We start from the raw sequence: 21271 nt of genomic DNA, 5'->3' as shown, positions 1-21271 counted from the left end.
CAGAAATCTCTCAGTCAGAACATGCTATATCATGCTTAGGTAACTAGCGAAACTAGCGAGCTAACTTCCGCTAGCTTCCTGCTAACTTCTAACTCCGTTAAATGTAATAACTTTTGTTTTCATGGATGCCTGGAAGTTAAACTTTATAGTTACACCTGGTAAAGCAGCAATGCTGATCGTTTTATTAAAGATGAAAGAATTTAGACAGTTTTTAACTCTAAGTGATGCTGCAGTGTTGTTTGACCTGAAGCATACGGAGTTTAGGACCCAGATTACTCCCAGATTTAAGAGCATCTTAGTCCGACAAATACGACAATAACAACGGCCGCTTGCATGTTCTGCAAAAAAATGTGCTTTGTTGTGTATCTGACGGACAAACACCAAACCAGTTCCACATCACGGAAGTTGCACCATTTTTACAAACCAACAATCGGCCATGTGCGTATGAAAACAAAGGCACTGCGCATGCGCGTTTTACTCCCATTCTATCGCGATATTTCATTTTCCTATCGTTGCCTAACATTATACCGGTATTACCGTGAACGGTATAATATGGCCCAGCCCTATTGTGAGCATTTCTCCGGTGTATACTGAAAGTCCATCATTAATCCTTTTGCCTATTTCAACCGTAAACTCCGGGACCACAGCTACACCAGTTTGACCAGCTGTGTTTGTATATATTTGAACATAATTATAAACTGGTCAATGAAATTCTTCTTTTCCAATAATGTGAAATCTACTGTGGCATCAGGAAGTATCCATGGAGGTGTAGCTGGTAACGGCCCTCTTTGACTGATGTCTAACTAATCCAGTTTAAATTCTGTTGCTCGCCGTCCCACAATCCACCCAAAGCTCTTTGTTTCCCGCCTTTCTTTCTCCCAGCAAGGTTTGATTACTCCTTGTGTTGGAATGCTTCCAACTTTCAGACTCCTTCAGAATAAAAGTACATCCTGACAGGAAAGAGTTTCCCGTTTTGACTTTACTGCTGCCAACTGGTTCAGGTGCGACTCAAATAACAGCAGCGCAGTTTAACAGTGCAGGTGAAAAGGTCAGTATTTGCTTTATTTATGTGGCCCTACTTCTGCTGGGTTTCAGGTTTCATCAGAAATGCTCAGCGGGCACGAGGTGAAGTACTGACAGCTAGGACTCCTCGGTCTTTAAGGCTTTTAGGGTTAGAGCACAGTCAGTGTGCATGCTTCAGCTTTTTAGTGAGGTAGAATCCCCCCAACATGCCCCTACAGGACCACTAAAGTTTAAAAAGCAAAACAACAGCAATCGGACAGTCTGCGCAGTTTAAATTACAATTTAATTCCTGACAGATTTGTTTCTTTGTCGCAGCATCTTTTTCATTGTCATGCAGAAAAACAGTCGTTCTCCTTTTGCTTGTTTTCTTTTTTCCCAGCAGGTGATCCTGCAGATCGTCTTTTCTCACTGTCCTGCTTCCCCTGTTTTTCTTTCCCTCTCCTTTTCTCAAACTTCTCTTGTCTACGTCTTTCCCTTTCCTAACCCCAGTCACGTCTGTTCTGACTGTAATAACTTAAAAGTTAAAAATAAATAAATGAAATTATAAAGCTCAATCGAGTGGACCAGTATAGCAAAGCTGTAATGATCCACTTGGGAACATAAGTCTGTGGGACATTTTTCTTGGCCTTCAGTCAATAATTCTGATGCTACAGTGCTGAACGGGACGGCAACAAAAAACAACAAAATCAGAGTTTTACTTTTCAAAAACTACTAGACATCTGAAGGATCCTAAAGATGGAAAATAATGAAATCTTCCTATGGGGACATGATGAGATGCCAGTCTTTGAAAAATGAGAACTGTGACATATTGAACTGCATGTGAAGCAGCTTAATCAACAGGCGGCTGTGGTGCAGCCAACCAGACTGAATCTGTGGTCCAAGCCTCCACAGGGCTTTGAATCTGTTGGAGCTAAATCAATCTGCAGGACCAGATCAACTTGATCCTCTTCTTAAGTTGGCTGCAGATTTCATAGCTGAACCACCAACTTACATTTTTAATCTTAGCCTCTCAGACAGTAGAAATCTGCCTTTGTTGAAATAACTACAGGTCCATATCTAAATCCTCTGTTTTTGCAAAAGTTCTAGAAAAGCTTATTAATATTAAAAGACCTGTTTGGACAAAAATTCAGTTCTTTCCCAACATCAGTGGAGATTCAGACAACAACACAGCACAATAACCGCTGCATTAAAGTGGTTAATGACATCATTGATGTAATGGGCTGTTTTAGTCAACAGACTAAACAATGTTGGTCTATCTGTAAATGCTGTAAGCTGGTTATCAAATTACTTGTCAGCAAGAACACACTGTGTCCATGCTGGGTCTTCTTCCTCTTTCCCCCCACTATCCAAAGGAGTTCCTCAGGGCTCTGTACCAGGACCGTTGCTTTTTTCTCTTTACATAAACAACCTTTGAGATAACTTATCAAATGCTGCATTCCATCTTTATGCAGATGATAAATTATCTCTTGTTCATCTCCTTCAGTAGCACAAACCCTGCAATTTCTGCAGTCTGCCTCTGATGTCGTTCAGTCCTTGAACTCAACTTAAGTTGGTGTTAAATGCAGAGAAATCCCAGTTCATGTTATTCTCAAATGGCAAAGAGCTGCTAGCTACGTCTCCTAAGATTAAAACCATTCAAGGAACTGAAATTGAAATGTTCTTACGAGTATCCAGGGACCGTTATAGATCAGAATTTATCATGTTAAAACTCACATTCAAAGGCTTGTGTCCAAGTTTAAACTAAGCGACTTTTTTAGAAATCGATCCTGTTTCTCCCTCCAAGTGAGAAAACACTAGATTCATGCAAGTTTTTTCTTTCTTTTTACCTGTATTGGATTACGGTGACGTGCTTTTTATGAATGCACCTGCACCCTATCTAAAGAAATCTGATACCGTCCACCGTTGTGCTTCACGTGTCATTACTGGCTATAGGAATCGTGTACATCTTTGTATGCTGCTGCTAAATGTCCGTCTCTGTATATCCACAGACCTTCCCATTGGTTGGTCTTTATAAATCTCTCCTTGGGCTGGTTCCCTCTTATCTGTGTGTTTATATGTGGAAAACAACCAATACAGGCTTCGTTCTCATAATATCAGACAATTGATTGTCTCAAAACTCAGAACAGAATTAGGAAAAAGGGCTTTTAAATACGCTGCCCCTGCTTCCTGGAACATCTGCAGAAGGAACTGAAATAGTCAGAAATGGTTCCCTGAGGGGAGTTTAGGTCCATCTCAAAGGAACAAGAGAATAATTCTTTTAGTGTGATTGTTTTAATGTTGCTCTTAATGACCTGTTATTGTAAACCTTTCACGTTTGTGCAGGATATTGTATTTGTTTTCATTCTTATGTACTTGTGTGGTACATGTATTTTTGACTTTTGCTGCCATGATGCCAGGTCATTGAAAATGAGATTTTTACCTGGATAAATAAAGGACTAATAAAAAATATATAATAAAATCTTCAGGACCAAACCCGAATGTGCAGGGAAGTAACTCTCTTATCCACTTTGGAAAACCCCAACATACAGGATTCAAACCAGTGGCTATAGGGATGCTCACCACGGCACATATTCACTGAGAGGAACTCCCAAGTCCAGCAGAATTCATTCCCTTTCAGGGAGACTGGTTTCCAGAAACCTCTGCTTTGAGGTGCACATGGATATATCAAGCCAATATCTCTCAACCTCAGATAGCAGTTCAGATACCTTCCAACCAGAAAGCTGACAGTCTGTGTTCCCAAGAACGTTTCAGCAGTTGTTTGTTGGCTCACCAAGTAGCTTTGGACTTCCCTGATCCCTGCCCCACTCCTGTAGGACAGGGCGCTGGTGACTCCACACTAAGTAGCACATTAATAATCGCTTTTGATGTAGAGAGCTATAAAAAATAACCCAGTGAATAACATCAAAATGAAAGCAATCGTCTCCTTAAGCCATGCAGGCAGTTTAACTAGGCTGCTTTCTCAGAGACACTGTTGGATTTCAGCATTCGTCACGTTTTGTTTTTGTAAACAAGCTTTTAAAACTTTCACAAAAAGACAAAACTTACTGTAAACACCTGTTTTAAGATTTAAAACTGTTGTTAACCATAATCTTAAAAGCACAGGTTGACATGTGATTCTTTTAAACCAATCATCTGACAGTCGTAGTATATAAAGGGTACAACCTCCATTTTGTTTGTTTGAATGTTAGCTAAAAAGTGCTGGTATGAGTGTGCAGGTGAGCGCAGCGTGAAAGAAGAAAGCGCTCAAAGCACCACACAAGCATGATTCCCTGTAAAAGCCGACGGGTGAACCAGAGTGGTCATATACACGCTGAAGGCTGAGCTTTATCACTGTACGCCTGTCAATGTGATGATGAACCTCTGAATAAAGTCACATTTTTTAAAGAATATTGTCACTTCTTAAATAAATGAATATGCACGATATTATCAGCCTCCTGTTTGCCTCTTCAAACATCAGCAATCCAATCATGCTAAAGTTTAACTTCTCTTCCACTTAATGCCTTTTGGCCAGCTGTGTCTTTTAACTTCGAGATCTCAAATTTCAACAGCACAAAGTCCTGTCAGTACATCCTTCCATCTTTTCTGCTTATCTGGGGCCAGGTTGCAGGGGCAGCAGCCTAGGCAGAGAAGCCCAGACCCCCAGCCACATCCCCAGCTTCTCCAGGGGATCACCAAGAAGTTCCCAGGCCAGCTGAGATATATAATCCCTCCAGCGTGTCCTGGGTCTGCCCCGGGGCCTCCTCCCGGTGGGACATGCCCGGAACAATCTCGTTCTTTTGGTTACTACCCAAAGCTCGTGACAACAGGTGAGGGACGAATTAGATCCACAGGTAAATTGAGAGCTTTGCTTTTACACTCAGCTCTCTCGTCACCACAACAACAGCATCCGCAGCACCAATCCGACTGTCGATCTCTCGCTCCCTTCTCCCATCACTCATGAGCTAGACCCCGAGATACTTAACCTCCTGAGACCCGAACTCTTCCACAGCAGCATTTTTAATTCCTCTTTGATATTCGGGCACATTGGGGCCTGATGAATGTATTTTTTTTTACCTTACCTTTGTTTAAAGTTTTGATACAACAGTAGCAGCACGTCCTTGTAAGTGGATATCAGGCCCTTGTAGAGCAAAACTGAGTATTTTGCTCTTTAATCGACAGTACTCTTGAAGAACTGTCAATTTAAAAAAAGCTTCCAGCAGATTCCTAAATATCAGACTTGGAAAAGCGTCTGCTTTGATGATGAACCTTTTCTGCAGAGTGTTTGCTCTCTTTCACTCACAGCTGAAAATCTCCATTCAGGGAAGGAGGCACGTCTGTAAGATTTAAAGTCAGTTGAGGAAATCGCTCAGCCCAGCAGCGCGATCTACAGAATCTTTGTTCCCAAGTCCTAACCTACGAATGAGTCGGGCGAGCTTCTTACTCAGAAGTGCGGCTGCTTCTTTCCATCAGGTCATCACAACAGATCCATTACTTGCAGGGCCAACATACTGTACATCCAGTTTCTTTGGCAATGACCTTCATAAGTGCAGGGTGCTGCAGACATCAGAGCCAGCGCGTAGCTACAACTCAACAAGTTCAAAGAACAACACACAACTCACCTTTGTAAGGTCAGTGATCAGGCAGTGGTTGACATTCAGTAGGAAGTCTCCTGATGCCCAGTTCCTTTCTCCTATTTAGTTTGTGGTGGTATTAGCACCGAGCTAACAACTACAAGTGTACCACAGCTCATTTTCACGCCTTTAATTAAGACAAAGACCTTATTGTAGCCTGTTTCATGTGTAACAGCTGTTATGATGACATGTTTCATTAATTCAGTGGATATCCACACAGAAAGTGTGGTGGCTGTACGAGGAGCAAGGACGGAAAATGAGAAGTGCAGCATTCAACCTGACAGGGCGCGACGATCAGATCAGGAGGAAGAAAAGCAGAAAGCTGATGTTTGTTTGACTTTGGTGTGCAAAAGTATACTCTTTATTCTTATTATATATCCAACTTTATTTTGCCCCAACCCTTACCCTCCACCCAGCCCCACAACCAGTGGCATTCCCATGTCACCAGTTACTGTCACTGTTACAATAGCCAATCAGAGCTCACCTGCAGAAAGAAGGCAACCAAACAAAGAAGAGCAGAAAAAAGGGTTACTTTCAGTTTGTTTTTTTCTTGTTAAATAGTAATAAATACATTGAGATGCAGTGGTTCTTACTTTATCCTTTTCTCTTAAGCAGAAGGGTTAAAAAGTTTCTTTTAAATTTCTGTTTCTATTTCTTTTTATTTTTTTATTGATCTGTGTTGGATCTTTAGCAGCAATCCGGACCAGTTGTCATGGTGATTAGCAGCACAGAGAGGAGGAGCTGTCTGGAGGAGAAACACAACAGGAGAAGGAGAGGAAGAGGAAAGCAGGGAGAGCGTGAGGCGGAGAAGGAGGAGGAGGAGATCCCTGTGAGTGTCAGCAAGGCATCAGTGTCCCGTGACCACCTCCTCCCTCCGTCTCCCTCTCGCTGTCCGTGCTGCTGCGACCAAAGAACATCAGAGGAAGAACAAACGCAAAGAAAAACGAGAGAGAATCCGCCAGTCCTCAACCACAACCTTTCAAATCGCCCCGTCTTCTTCGTGTAGCAGTACATATATATACACATACATATGCATATTATATATATATGTATGTATGTATAGCCTCCTGCCTGCATTTACACCTACTTTCAAAATGGGTCCTTTTCACTTCAACTGTGACCTGACTTCGACGTGTCAGACTGATCAATAGACACCGTCCGTCCAGACCAGCGAGGGGGGGCCTGCTACAAATCTGATCTCATATCTTACAAACACACATGCACGTGTGCAAACATGAACAGACCAATGCGAGCACGAGCCCTCCTTCAGCTTACAGCTACTTTATGGAATAAAATGCAAAAACTTCTCTCTCTTTCCCCTTCATCCTCCTCCTCCTCCTCTCCAGACTCAAACAACAACCACACAGAACACACAACTCCTCAAACCCGAGAAAAATCAAATGATATTAATCAACACTAAAATTAATAAAAACAAACTGGTCACAATCATTCCTTTCCAGTTACAGGCGCGACAAAGACAAACTAAAACAGGAAAAAGGAGTTTCCCAGCATCCTCCTCCTTCTTCCTCCTCCTCTCATGCAGTACAAAGTCTCCTTCAGCACAAAGTTCACCTCTTTGTCTCTGAACTCTGGCTGTATGTGTGTAGTTGTAGTAGTTGTAGTTAAAATTGTATGGCTTTAGGGCATGGTTCAGGTTTTATCAAGAGTTGGCTGGCCCCTCGTCTGAGTCCGGCCTCCCTCTGCCTCCCCCAGTGGGGTTATTGTTGTTGGAGGCAGGGTAGTAGTCTTCAGGGGGCTGGGCTTGTGGCCCTGGGGCGGTGGGAGCCGTCCGAGTCCGGAAGGCAGACAGTCCGATTGGCAGAGCGAGGGGCAGAGATGCAGAGCCAAACTGAGAGGCCTCCATGGAAGACACCGCCCCCAGGTGGTGCAGCCCCAGGGATACACTCACATCCATGCTGTCACTCATCTGGGGCGAGGATCCCTGTGGGCCCCCCCCTCCGCCGATGCCTGTCTGTCCACCCTGCCTCAGGCCACGGCCACCATTCCCATGGTGGGAGTAAGTTGGGTGTGGGTGGTGGGGCGGGTCCAAGAAGTGGCGCTGGTGTTGTTGGGAGGCAGCTGGCTTATGGAGCAGCAACTGGGTGTATCCTGGATCCTGACCCCCACCTCCGCCATCACTGCCTGGCCACATTCTCATCTGCTGCTGTGAGGGAGCCTAGATGGAAAAGAAGAGAGACACGGTCAGTGGGTTGGGATTATAATGGGACCAGTGACAGCACCATCTCTTTTCCACAAGCACCGACTCAACTCAGACACTTGTTTAAGCTACTCGGCCAGGGTTCCCATCGGGCCGTGTAGAGATGACTAAATGCCACTGATTGGCCAGGAAGCGACCAATCAGTGGACTGGTCGGCTACATGCAACCACAAAGACGGCGCGCTCCGACGTTTTTGTGCCCGGCGGCTGACGACAGCATCCAGACAGAGCGAGTCGACTGTTTTACACACAGATGACATCACGGCACTTTCAGGCTGCTTTGCTATAACAACCCCACCCACACTCAGGTGGTGCTTAACAATTGAAACCAAGAGCAGAGTTGAGTCAGATGGTGCCCAGCAGGTGCTACTGGAAAAGAGGCTTATTTGATGAATATTATGGGAACTCCAGTAAGATTTGGATGGTTCAGTTCCAGGTTACAGAGAAGTCCTTTACAAACAGGCTGGAGGACGAGCGTTTAAGGACAAATATATCATGATGAATACTGGTTTTCATGGATGGAAGTGAAGAGTTTGCTATGCTTATACTGTTGTCTTTCACAATTTTTAAAGTCAATATGCAGATTTTCAAAATAAAACTACTCAAAAAGGATTAGGGTCAGAAAAAACTAGTGTGGCCAAAATATTTCATCACTGCCAACAGGAATGAAGCTGCTAAAGTAATCTGACCCGGGATAAACATTCCTGCAGCAGCGAGTGACTGATGCAAAGGTCCTCATACCGTCTCAATAATTCTCTGTTATTGTGTATGCAAACAGTGACAGTGGTACCTGAGGGCTGGTCATCTCATAGTCTGAATGTGTAACAGCAGAGTTGTAGTAACGATTACTGTAGCGGTAGTTGCGGTTGTCATTGGAAGAACCACTGGAGCCACCTGGAAATAATTGACACCAACATTAAATTCACACTTTACTTCATGGATATACTTTTAGCTAAAACAAGCCATAATGCATTCATTCTGTGTGAACTAAAAGAAAGACATTTACAAAAAAGAAGAAGAGGAGGGGCGTGGCTTCAGTAGGGTGGTTAGAAGGTCCCGCGCCTCTGTCGGGTATGTACCCCGCCACGAACGCTGGGCGTTCAGCTCTGACTCGTAGCGTGTTTGCGCGACGCTGAAGAAGACTAAAGAGTGGATCTGCTTTTCCTGTCACCGAGAACGAACTCGCCCGTCTCCTCACTTTCATGTTCATCAAGAAAACTATGAAAACCTGACTGAGAAATAAAGTAATGTGCTGACAGGGAGGGTGACCGTGCTGCAGTGTTTAAGTACATAGACCCTCCACTGAATAGCACTGGGTCACATCAAATCTGTATTATGAAGCACTAATAAGCATCTCACACACGCCCAGCAAACAGCATCCTCTCAGCTGTTTCACTACACTCCTGCCCCGGTCTACTTGACCCTAACAAAATCCTGCTTGAGACATTTTAGGGATGAAATCTAAACTGCTACCATTTCTTTGGACCTGTGACAAGGATGACATATTCCTCATTCTAACAGATACGGGAAAAAGTTCAAGGAAAGCTGGTGCAGAAAGAGAAGAGTCTACATTACCAGAGCTAGAAACAGAGCTAGTAGTGGAGGCAGAATGAGAGTGGTCCATGGCAGGAGAGGTGGATGTAGATGAACTAGTATTGGTTCCTTCATCTGTTGTTTTCTTGAAGAAATTGTGCTGCAGGGCGTAGAATGGCGTGATGCGGCTTTTAGGGTCGTAGTCCAGCATGCGCAGGATCAGGTCTGGAAGAGGACAAACACTGACATAATGATGGTGGCCAGCTACAATTGTAGTGTCAACCCCGTGATGTTTCTTGTGTCCCTCGCCCTCACTTGATATCTGCTCCTCATGCTAACTCCACATAGAGGTTCAGCGCTTTAATCCACGACCACATCCTTTCAGTCAACTCCCACAGGCCAAAGACAAGGGTAGGAACATAAACCAAACACTAAACTGACAGCTTTGCTTTCACACTTAACAGAGAATGATAGCCAGGACCCACTCCATGAGCCAAAGGTGTGGGGAAGCAACCCTTTTGTCCACTGGGGAAACCCCAGTGCAGCGAACTGGGAGGACACAAGTATACCGACCCCTGACTCTTACCGATGAGCAGAATCCAGCCCCATCTCCGGGACAGTGCTTCCAGAATGCAGGCTGTGCCCTGAGGTGAGCCCAGCTATAGCTTTCTGGTACCTCACTCAACAGCTCAGGCTCCTTCCCCTCCACAAGGAGGCTTTTATATTTCCACAGCCATTTTGACCAACCAGGGACAAAGTGCCGAGTCCTCCACCTTTGACGGCTGCGCACTGGCCTACATGCTGCTACTATTTACGCTATGCTTACAAATGAATATAGATTTCATCTATACACATCACATTAGAAGAGACACCTCAGGAGGACATTTACTGCGAGAATAATTTACACAACTTTAATCACTCATTTATATTTCACCCTCTCTGTGTTTGTTGTTTCCACCTCCATGAACTTGTTTACATGAATATTAATGCTCAGTCCTGCAGTAATCATGCAAATGCCTACCTTTAAACTTTAGGTAGTCACAAGGGGCGTGTCCTGGCTCTCCTGCTCGCCGGCCCCCTGGACCCCCGGTCTCAACACCCAAAATCTCATGTAGACGCCGTGTGGCTGGGGGCTTATACTCCTGGAAAACACAAAAACACACACACACGCTATGACTATTAAGGAAAGTCTGTGAAGTTCCAATAACAACATGAAGGCACGCTGTTCTTCAACACTTTGCTCAGGACACAATACTGAGGTTAACACTGAGACTCGTATTCTAATTAAAGAAAACTTCATTCATTTAGCTCCGTTTCCCAAACTCTGTCGTCTTGGAGACACAATAGTCCAGGCTTAAAGCTGAAACTGCAGGAAACAAAGGTCCTCCATGGTCGATAAAATCTATGAATCCTTCTTCACAGAAAGCCTGTGAGGAGTCCTCAGCTTGTTCGGTGCTTTGCACTTTGTACTGGGTTGGGCCTGTTTTTGTCTTAATTTTTAATGGCACAGATTCAACGAGGTGCTGGAAACATGCCTCAGTGATTCTGATCCATAGCAGTGTCTCATCGATGGCTGTGTATTCATGAAGCAATCCTCCAGTTACACCACCTCCCAGAAGTGCTGTATTAGTTTGTGATCTGGACCATGTGGAGGCCCTTTGAGTACCGTGAACTGACGGTGGCATTCAAGAACCCAGCCTGAGAGGCTGTGAGCTTTGTGACAGGCATCAGGCGATGGCTATAATGTGATGATAAAGGGATGGACATAGTCAGCACCAATCTCAGGTACCGTGTGGTGTCGTTGTGGTACTGAGTCGATACAAAGTGCACCAAGAAAATATTCTGCACCCATTAAACCACCACCAGCCTCAATTGTTGATACAAGGAAGGGTGATGTTATGTTTACACCCGACCATCCACGTGTCACAGCAAAAACCGAGGTGATGAAACATTTTCCATTTTCTCTTGTCAGTGTGGTTCTGCTGCTGCAGCTCGTCTGCTTCATGATTCCAAGTGTGAGCACTCAGAAACACTCTCCTGCCCCTGTTATAGCTTCGTCGTAACAGGTGTTGTGTTATTTATAGTCACTGTCGCCTTCCTCATTATCCTCTCATATCTGGCATTAAGAAAGCATTTTCAGAGCTGCTGCTCACTGCACATTTTCTCTTTTTCAGGTAAACCTGATGGTTAGAGAAGAACACCCCGTGGATCCTCAGGTAGAAACAAAACACACCAGAAGCCATGGCGTGTTTAGAGTCACATGTCTTCCCCAGTCTGATGCTCAGCTTGAACTTCAGCAGGTTATCTTCACCATAGCTCAGCAGGTAGAGCAGGTCATCTATGAATCATCTACCAACTGGAAGGTTGGTGGTTTGATTCCTGGCTGCTCCGCTCTGTATGCCAAATAACCTTGGGCTAGATACTAACCCACTGCAGTATGAACGTGTGTGTGACAGCAGGACGACAGAAAGGACTTGAACGGAAAAACGGGTGAATGAGGCAAGTTGCTTAAGTGCTTCGAGCGCTCAGGTAGAGTAGAAGGGTGAGTCCACCTGGATATCCTGTGTTAGTCAACACTTGGAAAGTGAACTGAACTAAACACACAAGTTAAAAATTTTCCACATGTGAAGTCAAAACAGAAGCAAACTCTACCTTCTTGACATCCTTGTTCTTCTTCACCGTCCACAGACCATCTGACAGCTTGTCAAAATACTTCCTGGCTTTAGGAGCTGCATCCAGCATGTGGCTGGGTGGAACTCCCAGAACCTCCACAATTTTATTCATCTGGTCAACCTACACACACACACACACACACACACACACACACACACACACACACTCTTAATGTGGACCAAAGTAAGAGCATACCACAGACATGCTGTTGCAAACACATGCGGTCTTCAAATTCATGCTTCTCAGTACAATCTCAAAGGAACTAAGAGTAGACTGGAAGAGACAGACTTTCTGTCATCGTAACAACCGTGTCTACAACGTGGCCTCTCTACGCTAGCTTCTTAACACATCTAAATGGATGTAGCATAAAACACTGAGCACGGATGAAGGACATCCCCGATTCAAGCCCGACACTACCCGACACGTGTGTTCACGCTGGTGTTGCTGTTACCTCATTGGAGCCGCTGAAGAGAGGCTCCCCTGTGTGCATCTCCACTAGGATGCATCCCAGAGACCACATGTCGATAGCCAGGTCATACGGCATTCCCAACAGAACCTCGGGAGAGCGGTAAAACCTGCTCTGGATGTACTGATAGATCTAAGAAGGAAGTGGAGTTTAGCAATCTGACACCAAGACTTGACAGTGTAGCTATTTAACTGAACACATGCAATCACATTTGACCACACATTCATACCTTGCTTTATTCTATACACTTTAAGCACATTATCAAGGGTTGTGGTCAGAGCAGGCATGAATGTCATGGTAACTTTTTCCCACAACACAGAGAGAAGCTAACTGCTGTTCATGATTAGCAAGAAGACACTTCTTAAAGATTTAAATGGATCTGTTTATTTTTGTCCCTGCATGTAAACTTTTGAGCCTTGTGTGGATCAAACGTGTGCGCTCAGTTTTGTTGTCCAAGCTGCAGTATTGTACAATTATTCCATCACGGAAAAAGGACAGTAAAATTTTTAAAAAGCCCAAAGTTCCCATGACATTCATGCCGATGAGATGATGACAGCTGTGTCTCTTCTCCATTCCCACTAAAGCTAACCTAACCTGTCTTTGGGCAGTGGGAGGAAACCCACACAAAAACTAGGAAACCTCTTATCATGAGCCAACAGTCCTAATTATTCTGCCATCGTGCAAGCCACGCTACTTGGTATATTTTCCAAATGTGAACGTTGTGAGTAACGGGGAGTGATCCTAGTAGGTGAGCAGCGTTTATAAAGAATCATATCTGGAGTAAGTGTGCTCACTCTCTGTCCAAGCTGGCAGGAGGATCCAAAATCAACTATTTTGATGGCTGATCTCTTGGGGTTACACAGCAGTATGTTCTCTGGTTTCAGGTCGCAGTGGATGATTGACAGCTCCGGAGTGGCCAGGAATAATAGTGCTGTAGACAAAACACCAACATGTGTCAACAATATTATGCAAACTGAAGACACGTATAGTCTAAATAAGTGCACATCATCAGCATTAAACCTGCATTTACTGCACATTTCTAGAATTATTACCAGTGTTTACATATCGATCAGTAAATGTATTCAGACACCTGCCTCACTACACATGAATAACTGAACTGTTTAACATCTTTTTATTCCCTGATAAACATGTAAACAGTAGCAGGGATTGCTGTTTCCATCCTTAAGAGCTGAAGGTGTGAACCTTGGATGAGAGAGGCTGCAGGGTTAGGCCACTAACCCAACCCCACTAACTGCTTTGGACTGTGGGGGGAAGCCGGAGCACCGGAGAGAACACGCCAGAACGGGAGAACGTGCAAACTCCACACAGTGGAATCGAACTGAGGACCGTCTCCTTGTGAGGCTAGTCACCGCCGTGCTGCCCAACCACACCACATTTACAACCATTTATTCAAATGTGTTATTGTTACTTTGTGGTGCCAGCTGTGTGCTCAGTTTTAAAACGCTCGCCGTGATTGGCTCAGTCGTTCACGGTCAGCGCTTTGTTTAAGCGTAACTACAGACCACGACTATCACACATGCTTCCAGCACCTTTTGTGGAATCACAAGTACAAACGCTCAGCCTCAGTGTTGCAGCTGCATGTCGTCTCTATGCACCCACCTGTACAGAGCTGCTGTGCAAATTTCCTGGTGAGGTTGAGGGAAACTCCTCTGAAATTGGTGTTCCTCAGCAGATCGTACAGGTTGTAGCTCAACAACTCAAACACCAAACAGAGATGGTTCCTAAACATAAAGTGACGCTTCAGGTGGACTGCACAGAGACAGATTGACAGACAGACACAAAGAGACAAATGGGAGACATGGGGAAAAGTTAATCCACTGAATCGTTTAAAAATACCACAGTTTTGAGACGTTTCAGTTTCAGGTGTCAAAGGTGAGGTGAAATATTTAATATGTTTTTTGATTATTCGTCATTCCCATCTATGTCAACATTAACGGGACAGATTTGTTATTTGTCATTTCAAATGCAGGTAGTAAGTGCTTGCATAGACAGATCTTTGTACTTAAACAGCCTCAGCATGATAGGAGAGCGCACACTCTAAATACCTCGCATGTTTGATTTCTGCTGTTCAGCAGCCAGTGTTAGCAACAGTGCGTGTGCACACTAACAGATGTGTGTGCACAGAGAATAAATGTAGTAAAGGGCCCCCTGTGCGTCTGTAATGAACCAAGAGAAGCTGTGTTGTACAGCAGTGTACAGAGTGTGTATCTTACCTATGTAATATTTCATCTCGGTGTCGTGCTTGTTCATGAGCTCCAGCAGGCGTAGTTCTATCTGTGCCTGGTTCAAAAAAGCCTTTTTGTTCTTAATGATCTTAATGGCAACCCACTCCTGCTCATGGTGGTCGTAGGCCTTCACCACCTGTGGACACATGAACACATGTTACATCACAGGTAGTGAATCACTCAGTTCAAGGACAGCCAAACACTTCCTGTCTGACTTTGTCCTGTCATGTACACAATACATGTAGCCTGTGTCATAACAACAATGGCTTTGCCTTTGATTTCTTAATGTAACGCAATCTACTGATTACAATTACTGAGTGCAGCTCCCTGTAAGAGCACGTTGGTTTGTTTGCTGTAATCAGTGACCTTCAGATGTGCTGCTGGCTGTCGCTGGGTTAGCCATACCGACGCTTTAGCTCTGTACATGACAGCTTTTACTAATCCTTCACACAGAGTTTACTTTCAACTTTTCACAGAGACACGGCCAAATTTCACTAACGGCAGAAGCCGTCAAATAACTTTAGTTCAGACATTTTGGACTTTGCGTCCGCAGTAGTAACAGAAGTGGAGAATGTTTCTTGTGGAGACCTCACCTGTCCGAAAGAGCCTTTCCCAATCAGTGAGTCTATCTCATAGCGGTCCAGCCACTTTTCTCCATTTTTCACAATGTAGTCATAATTGTCATCGTCATAGCCATCGTTATAGATTTTTCTCTCCTTCTTCGTGCTGCTGTCCTCAGGAGGGACCTGCTGGGCCCGCCGCTTCTTCTTAGTATAGTACACCTGTGGACACAAACACAGCTCAGGCTCTGCTTCACAGTACATCTGAAAGCAACAAACCCAAATAACCTGTGCACCAGCAACCAGCTGTTACTGCTCTGTTCTTCTCGGGGTGTAACAGCAGAACTGCCTAGATTAGCCGTCTCTTAAGTGGATGCTGGATTTCAGTGCAAAAAATGACGTTCACATCAATGACCTGTGGCGCACAAGTATAATAATAATAATAATAATAATGGATTGCATTGCTTTTCGAGACCCTCAAAGCGCTTTACAATGCCACTATTCATTCACTCTCACATTCACACACTGGTGGAGGCAGCTACAGGTGTAGCCACAGCTGCCCTGGGGCAGACTGACAGAAGCCAGGCTGCCATATCGCGCCATCGGCCCCTCTGGCCAGCACCAGTAGGCGGTAGATGAAGTGTCTTGCCCAAGGACACAACGACCGAGACTGTCGGAGCCGGGGCTCGAACCGGCAACCTTCCGGTTACAAGACGAACACCCAACTCTTGAGCCACGATCGGCCCATTTCATGGATGAAAAACTATAGATCAGCGCTGCTGAGGGTTTCCTTGCTTCAGAGAATATTTTGTTTCCTTGCTATAAAAGCTTGTTCTGTTTCGAGGTCTGCACTCTTCTGGACAGAGATCTCAGATGTCGTTTCTTGGAATCTGGTGACGCCACTGGCCCAGTTTGGGGGTCAGTGGTCCAGTTACCACAGGCACCACTGTTGCCATCATCTTCCACGTCTTCCTGCGATCCTCACCCAGCTGTTGGCATTTCTCAACCTTCTTGTGATGCTGCTATCACTTGGTATAGCTGCATCTATCCCTCCGGTTGGTTAGCCAAGATAGCAATCTCTTTACAGTCAGTCTCCAGGAAATTTAAGGTGATGTCCTCTGAACTTTTGGACTGTGACTGTGTGTGTGGTCCAGCTTTTACAAATGCAGTGGGACCAGAGTCTGTTTAGACAGTTACATTTTCCATTTTTAGGTAAATCACATGTAAGGTTTACAGTAAGTCTCCAGGAAATCATGGCGACACAATTTAAAGTACAAAATAAAAGGGTGTGTGTGTAATGTTACTGTTTCATACCTCATTGATGTGCTTATAAGTTTTGATGAGGTCAACAGAGAGTTTTCTCAATGGAGCGCTGGCAGGGTCTCTGAAACTAGGGGGAATTCTCCGCTGGAGTATGGTCATATCAGACAGCACCTACAGAGAACAACAACGTTTCACAAACTCGTCTCAGGTTTGATGCAGGAGATGTTCCTCATGTGTGTATCAGGACAGCTTCACACTAAAAACAAATGTGTTCATTCTGTGTGAGTGCACATCAATAACCTTTGCAGTTTGTACCAACTGTATTAGTTTGCTATTACAACTAATACATGATAAGTTGTTCCACTGCACCAACTTTTAACAAAAAACAACTCAATACAAACTAAGTTGCTGGTAGTCTGAGGGGAGCACAGACCATCAGGCAAAGCACACACTCGTTTTTTATTCACATACAGGCCAGTTTCTTAAAAGGTCAGGTAACAGAATCTGACTGACTGAGGATTTTTAAATTAAGATTTTAATACTTGGTCCTTTTTTTGACAGATTCCTCACCTCAGAAACAGAAAGAGGAGGATTACTGACTGATGTTCTGCTTGGATCAAGTGTTGTTGCAGGGAAACTGCAAAGTGCCCTCTGGTGGACAAACTATGCAACAGCAACACTCATAACACAGTTGAAGGGAGTTAGTCTCATCTTTTCTTGCTTTTTAGTTTTTATCTGTCTTCTGCTGCTCGTCTGGGTTTGGGAAGCAATGACTGAATCACCTCACATAGGAGGCAGAGAGAAGGTCACACAGCTGAACCACCTAAACCTGCTCCTTTACTAATTAGAGGTGTAACAACTCATATTTTGAGCCCCTCTGAGGTGTCTGAGCTCTCTAAGCAAGTGTCCAGCCAGTACCTGTAGAAATGAGACTAGTTCTGGTTAGTGACCCAGAGGTCAGGACTATATCGAGGCTTGGAACACAGCTCAGCTGGTAAACCCAGCCTGTTGGTGTTCGTTAGTCAAAAAAGGAATCTATTACACATTATTTGTTACTTTTCTTAAATGTAATGCAAGTGATCGCCACAGAGCTTCTACTTTCGAAACATGCACAGGTAGCCTGACTGCTCATTTGTTTGTCACCTGTTGAAGATCAGAAGTTTGCAAACACTCAGCTTTAACGTCACTCTGGGTTCTTGGCTAGCCTAGCGTTAGCATGAGGTCTGTGCAGATGTTTGCAGAGAGCTGAAGTTGTGTTAGCAGCACAGTGCAGCTTGCACTTTACCATAGCGCTGGCGTCCTTTAGTGTAATAAAAGCAATCTGCTGTAGACTGCTCCACCATTTTCCTCCCACTGTACATGAACTGAAATCAGCTGACCTTTAACAGGAGCGTGCAGGAAGAAAAAAAGCATCTTTGATGTTTCTTCTATCCACCCAAGAACCTTTGTTACTTTGTAACGCATTAGAACCAACACTGCTCATCCTAGCCTTAGTACCTGCTGAAAGTCACACTGAGGCCAGAAGAGCCACATTAGGGTAGCCACGTCGCTTGATTGCTTCTTTATAAATTCCAATGCTGGTACACTTACAAAAAGATAACGTCAGGCTCTAATATGTGGAAGAGCTTGGGACTGTGACATCACCATTTGAGTGGAATGGAAGTTCTTTACAGACTGGAGCACAATTTGTTGCTCTTTCCAGTTTGGAAGCAGCAGCAAAGAGCTAAGGTCACAGACCAACAACAGCTTGGGCAACAGCTGGAAAAACATTACCTACAACAACATTTGGGAAAATCACAGTATTGTTACCTCTTGTAGTTTTCATGTGGTTACACAGCTGAGATGTGGCTGTTAGCTTGGTGGTTGCTACATGGCAGCATCAAAGAAACTCTATATGCTTTTGTTTTTAAAATACCGGGTACCATCAATACCTTGGACAAGTTGTTGTGGCAACCTCTGACCAGAGAACTACAAGCTGCTGCAGGTTTGTTGCACACATTACAGAGCTACGGCTCGGTCGACTGAGCCCCACACTCATGAATGTGTGCTGAAAGACATTTCTGCACTTTAACTTGTTTGATGCGTAGGTGCTCATCACAAACAGGTTCTGTGTTTGGGATCGTGAGCATCTGTAGCTGGTTCAGATGGATCTAGGGCTGTTCGATATAACCATATATATCGGATGACGATATAAAAACGTCTGTCGTTTCATTTTACGCTGTCGTTTGTTTCGTGGTGTCGCAAAATAAACCGTTTACGGCAATATTTGTTCATGGTTCTGATGGTCACTGTAGTTATTATTAATTTCTTAAAGTTCTCTCTTTCTCTTATATTTAATATAACCACACCACGGACGGACAAGCGCCTGTTTGTATGTGTTGTGGTTAGCAACAATGACGGTAACACCATCGTGTGTCCGCATGTTTATTTTCCACATACACTTTTCAGAATAAAGCTCAAGATCCTGTTGAGACTTTTCAAAATAAACCGAATCACGTGAAAGATGCAGATTATTTATGGATGAGAATTAAAAAAGAGCTGCCAGGTGCTAAAAAATAAAGCTTAGACTCAGACGTTAGAACAGGCTTTCCCCGCAGCACGCCGTGTAATAAATACTCACAAAGAAACGGCGCCGTTACAACTTATGTCTAAAAATGTATCGTTTCATGCATCGGTTAAAACTCGACTCAGCTACACGACGCGCAGCTGGAAACACTTCACGCAGGTCGAGCTGCCCGAGATTCACAGAGTTTACAGAAAATGTTACATTTCTGTGATTTATATCGTTATCGGACGATAGATGTCTCATATCGGGATATGAGATTTTGGACATATCGCACAGCCCTAGATGAACCCATCATTTTCTCCTAGATGAGGTATAACATTATTCGTTTCTGACCCATGGCATTAGCTTTCCTGAGGAATCCACGAGCAGTTAGTAACCACTATTGGATCAACTGCAGACTCCAACTTTGCTCATACTAGTTAGCGATATTTATTCATATCATTACCACTGTTCACTAATGTAAACTACAGTCTGTTCTATTTAGCTGTGTGAGGAGAGCAGCAGTGCCCTTTGGCATACAGGCCGGTAGGACCTGAGATCAGGATCAGAAGCAAATTGTGTATGAGACAGCCGGGAGATGATTATGATGTGCCCTGCTGCTGCTGTCGCTTCAGTTTACAGAAGACCCACAATGCCCGGTAGCTGTTTGCTATGAAAACACCTTAAGTGTTCACATTTTGAGGGATAAGATGTGGGTGGAGACCTGGCATACAAATGTCAGTATCGATTACAGTGACCGCGAAGCAAACGTCTATCTTCTAACTTTAGCTGTACTGGGTGAATCTGTAACACATAAAGTGGAGACATCTCAAAACTGAGACCCACTGAGCCAGGAAACATATTTTAATCATCAACTTCAAAATGCCTCTGAAATCGTTCTCGTCAGCTTAGAAAAATCCTGGTTACATTTAGAGATATTTAGAGTAGTCGTGTTATCTTAAAGGTTAACCTACTTTCAGTTTGAATGGTTCTGGTTCTTATATAGCAGTAGGGTAAGTGTTAGGCATGAATAGGTTTACGTGCTTTCCTCTTTACTTTGCTGAAACCTGGTTGGAGATGTATTTCTGAACATGTTAAAATAGTATAACGACAATAACAACTGAGACAAAGAAAACAAAATAAGAATTATAAATAATTTACATGTTAAAAAGGCGGAGGAAGCATAAGCTTATTTAATCCCACCCTCTTTCCACTATTAAGTAACTCATAGTCTACACGTTCTCTTCCTTTTATGCATCCATCAGAAATTCTTCATTACAATTTGCTACATGATTTTTTTAATAACCCCAGTAACACCCGCATATATACACATCCCCACTGTGAACATCGTGGGTGAGAACGCCCTGCCTCCTCCCTGCAGTTCGCAGTATGTGCAAAGGAGGAACAGATCCAGATGTTTAAAGTTACAGAATACAACGCTGACCCCAGAGTGACTGTAAATCTTCACAGAGTACCCGCATCACAGCTGATGGTAACAGTAGCTACCGCAGACTTTGGCTGTGGGGGCAGTGCCTCAGGAAGTGTCCAGCTTAGGGACGGATCCTTTTGAATAGCACGTGTCATTAAACCTTCATGACCTCGCAGACATTTCATGTTCAGTAGCTCTGCAAAGCAACAACGTTTGAACATCTAAAATGAATACAAAATGTTGATGCATCCCTCTGGCACTGGCCCACAGGCATGCGTGGTGGGACTGCTGCTGCGTGTGGTACCTGCTGCTGCTCGGCCATGGAGTGGATGGAGCTGAAGGAGGGGTGTGTATGTGAGTGCTGGCTGGTCATGGCTGGCTCAGCGAGGGAGAAGCCCTGGGCAGTGGAGGAGGAGGAGGAGGAGGAGGAGGAGGAGGAGGAGGTGGGCGGACATCCTGAGCTGCTTACACCTAAGAAGACAGAGAGAGATGATTAGACAGGGGAACCCCGACACCTTTGTTTGCATTATGGGAACATCAGAACTACTATTGTTTTGTTCCTGCACGCCCATGCACCACGCTCATCACCATCAACACTGCATCCTTCATCCCACACGTCTACTATGACGTGTGGACTTGATATTGTTTTCTTATCATATTAATATAACACAATGTTCAGTTACCTTTGCAGAAAAATAACTTTCAA

General features: G+C 44.2%; 1 protein-coding gene across 2 annotated transcripts in view; it reads right to left on the bottom strand.

The window, feature by feature from the left end:
• Positions 1–5956: 5956 nt before the first annotated feature.
• The window catches only part of dyrk1b (dual-specificity tyrosine-(Y)-phosphorylation regulated kinase 1B), a 58259-nt gene continuing 42944 nt past the window's right edge, over positions 5957–21271 (bottom strand). For both annotated transcript variants that reach the window (XM_080897534.1, XM_080897533.1), the window contains exons 2-13: positions 20870–21036; positions 16643–16762; positions 15362–15550; positions 14757–14904; positions 14143–14292; positions 13317–13453; positions 12508–12654; positions 12036–12176; positions 10405–10525; positions 9426–9608; positions 8641–8744; positions 5957–7809 (exon numbers count right to left, since the gene is read on the bottom strand). In XM_080897534.1, the coding sequence (XP_080753660.1) occupies positions 7294–7809; positions 8641–8744; positions 9426–9608; positions 10405–10525; positions 12036–12176; positions 12508–12654; positions 13317–13453; positions 14143–14292; positions 14757–14904; positions 15362–15550; positions 16643–16762; positions 20870–20938 (2025 nt within the window). In that variant the 5' untranslated portion in view covers positions 20939–21036 and the 3' untranslated portion in view covers positions 5957–7293. The remainder of the gene's footprint in view (positions 7810–8640; positions 8745–9425; positions 9609–10404; positions 10526–12035; positions 12177–12507; positions 12655–13316; positions 13454–14142; positions 14293–14756; positions 14905–15361; positions 15551–16642; positions 16763–20869; positions 21037–21271) is intronic.

The sequence above is a fragment of the Rhamphochromis sp. 'chilingali' genome (genome assembly GCF_963969265.1).
Source record: "Rhamphochromis sp. 'chilingali' genome assembly, chromosome: 11".
Taxonomy (NCBI): domain Eukaryota; kingdom Metazoa; phylum Chordata; class Actinopteri; order Cichliformes; family Cichlidae; genus Rhamphochromis; species Rhamphochromis sp. 'chilingali'.
Note: the sequence above shows the minus strand (reverse complement) of the source record. Positions and strands in the feature narration are given on the sequence as shown.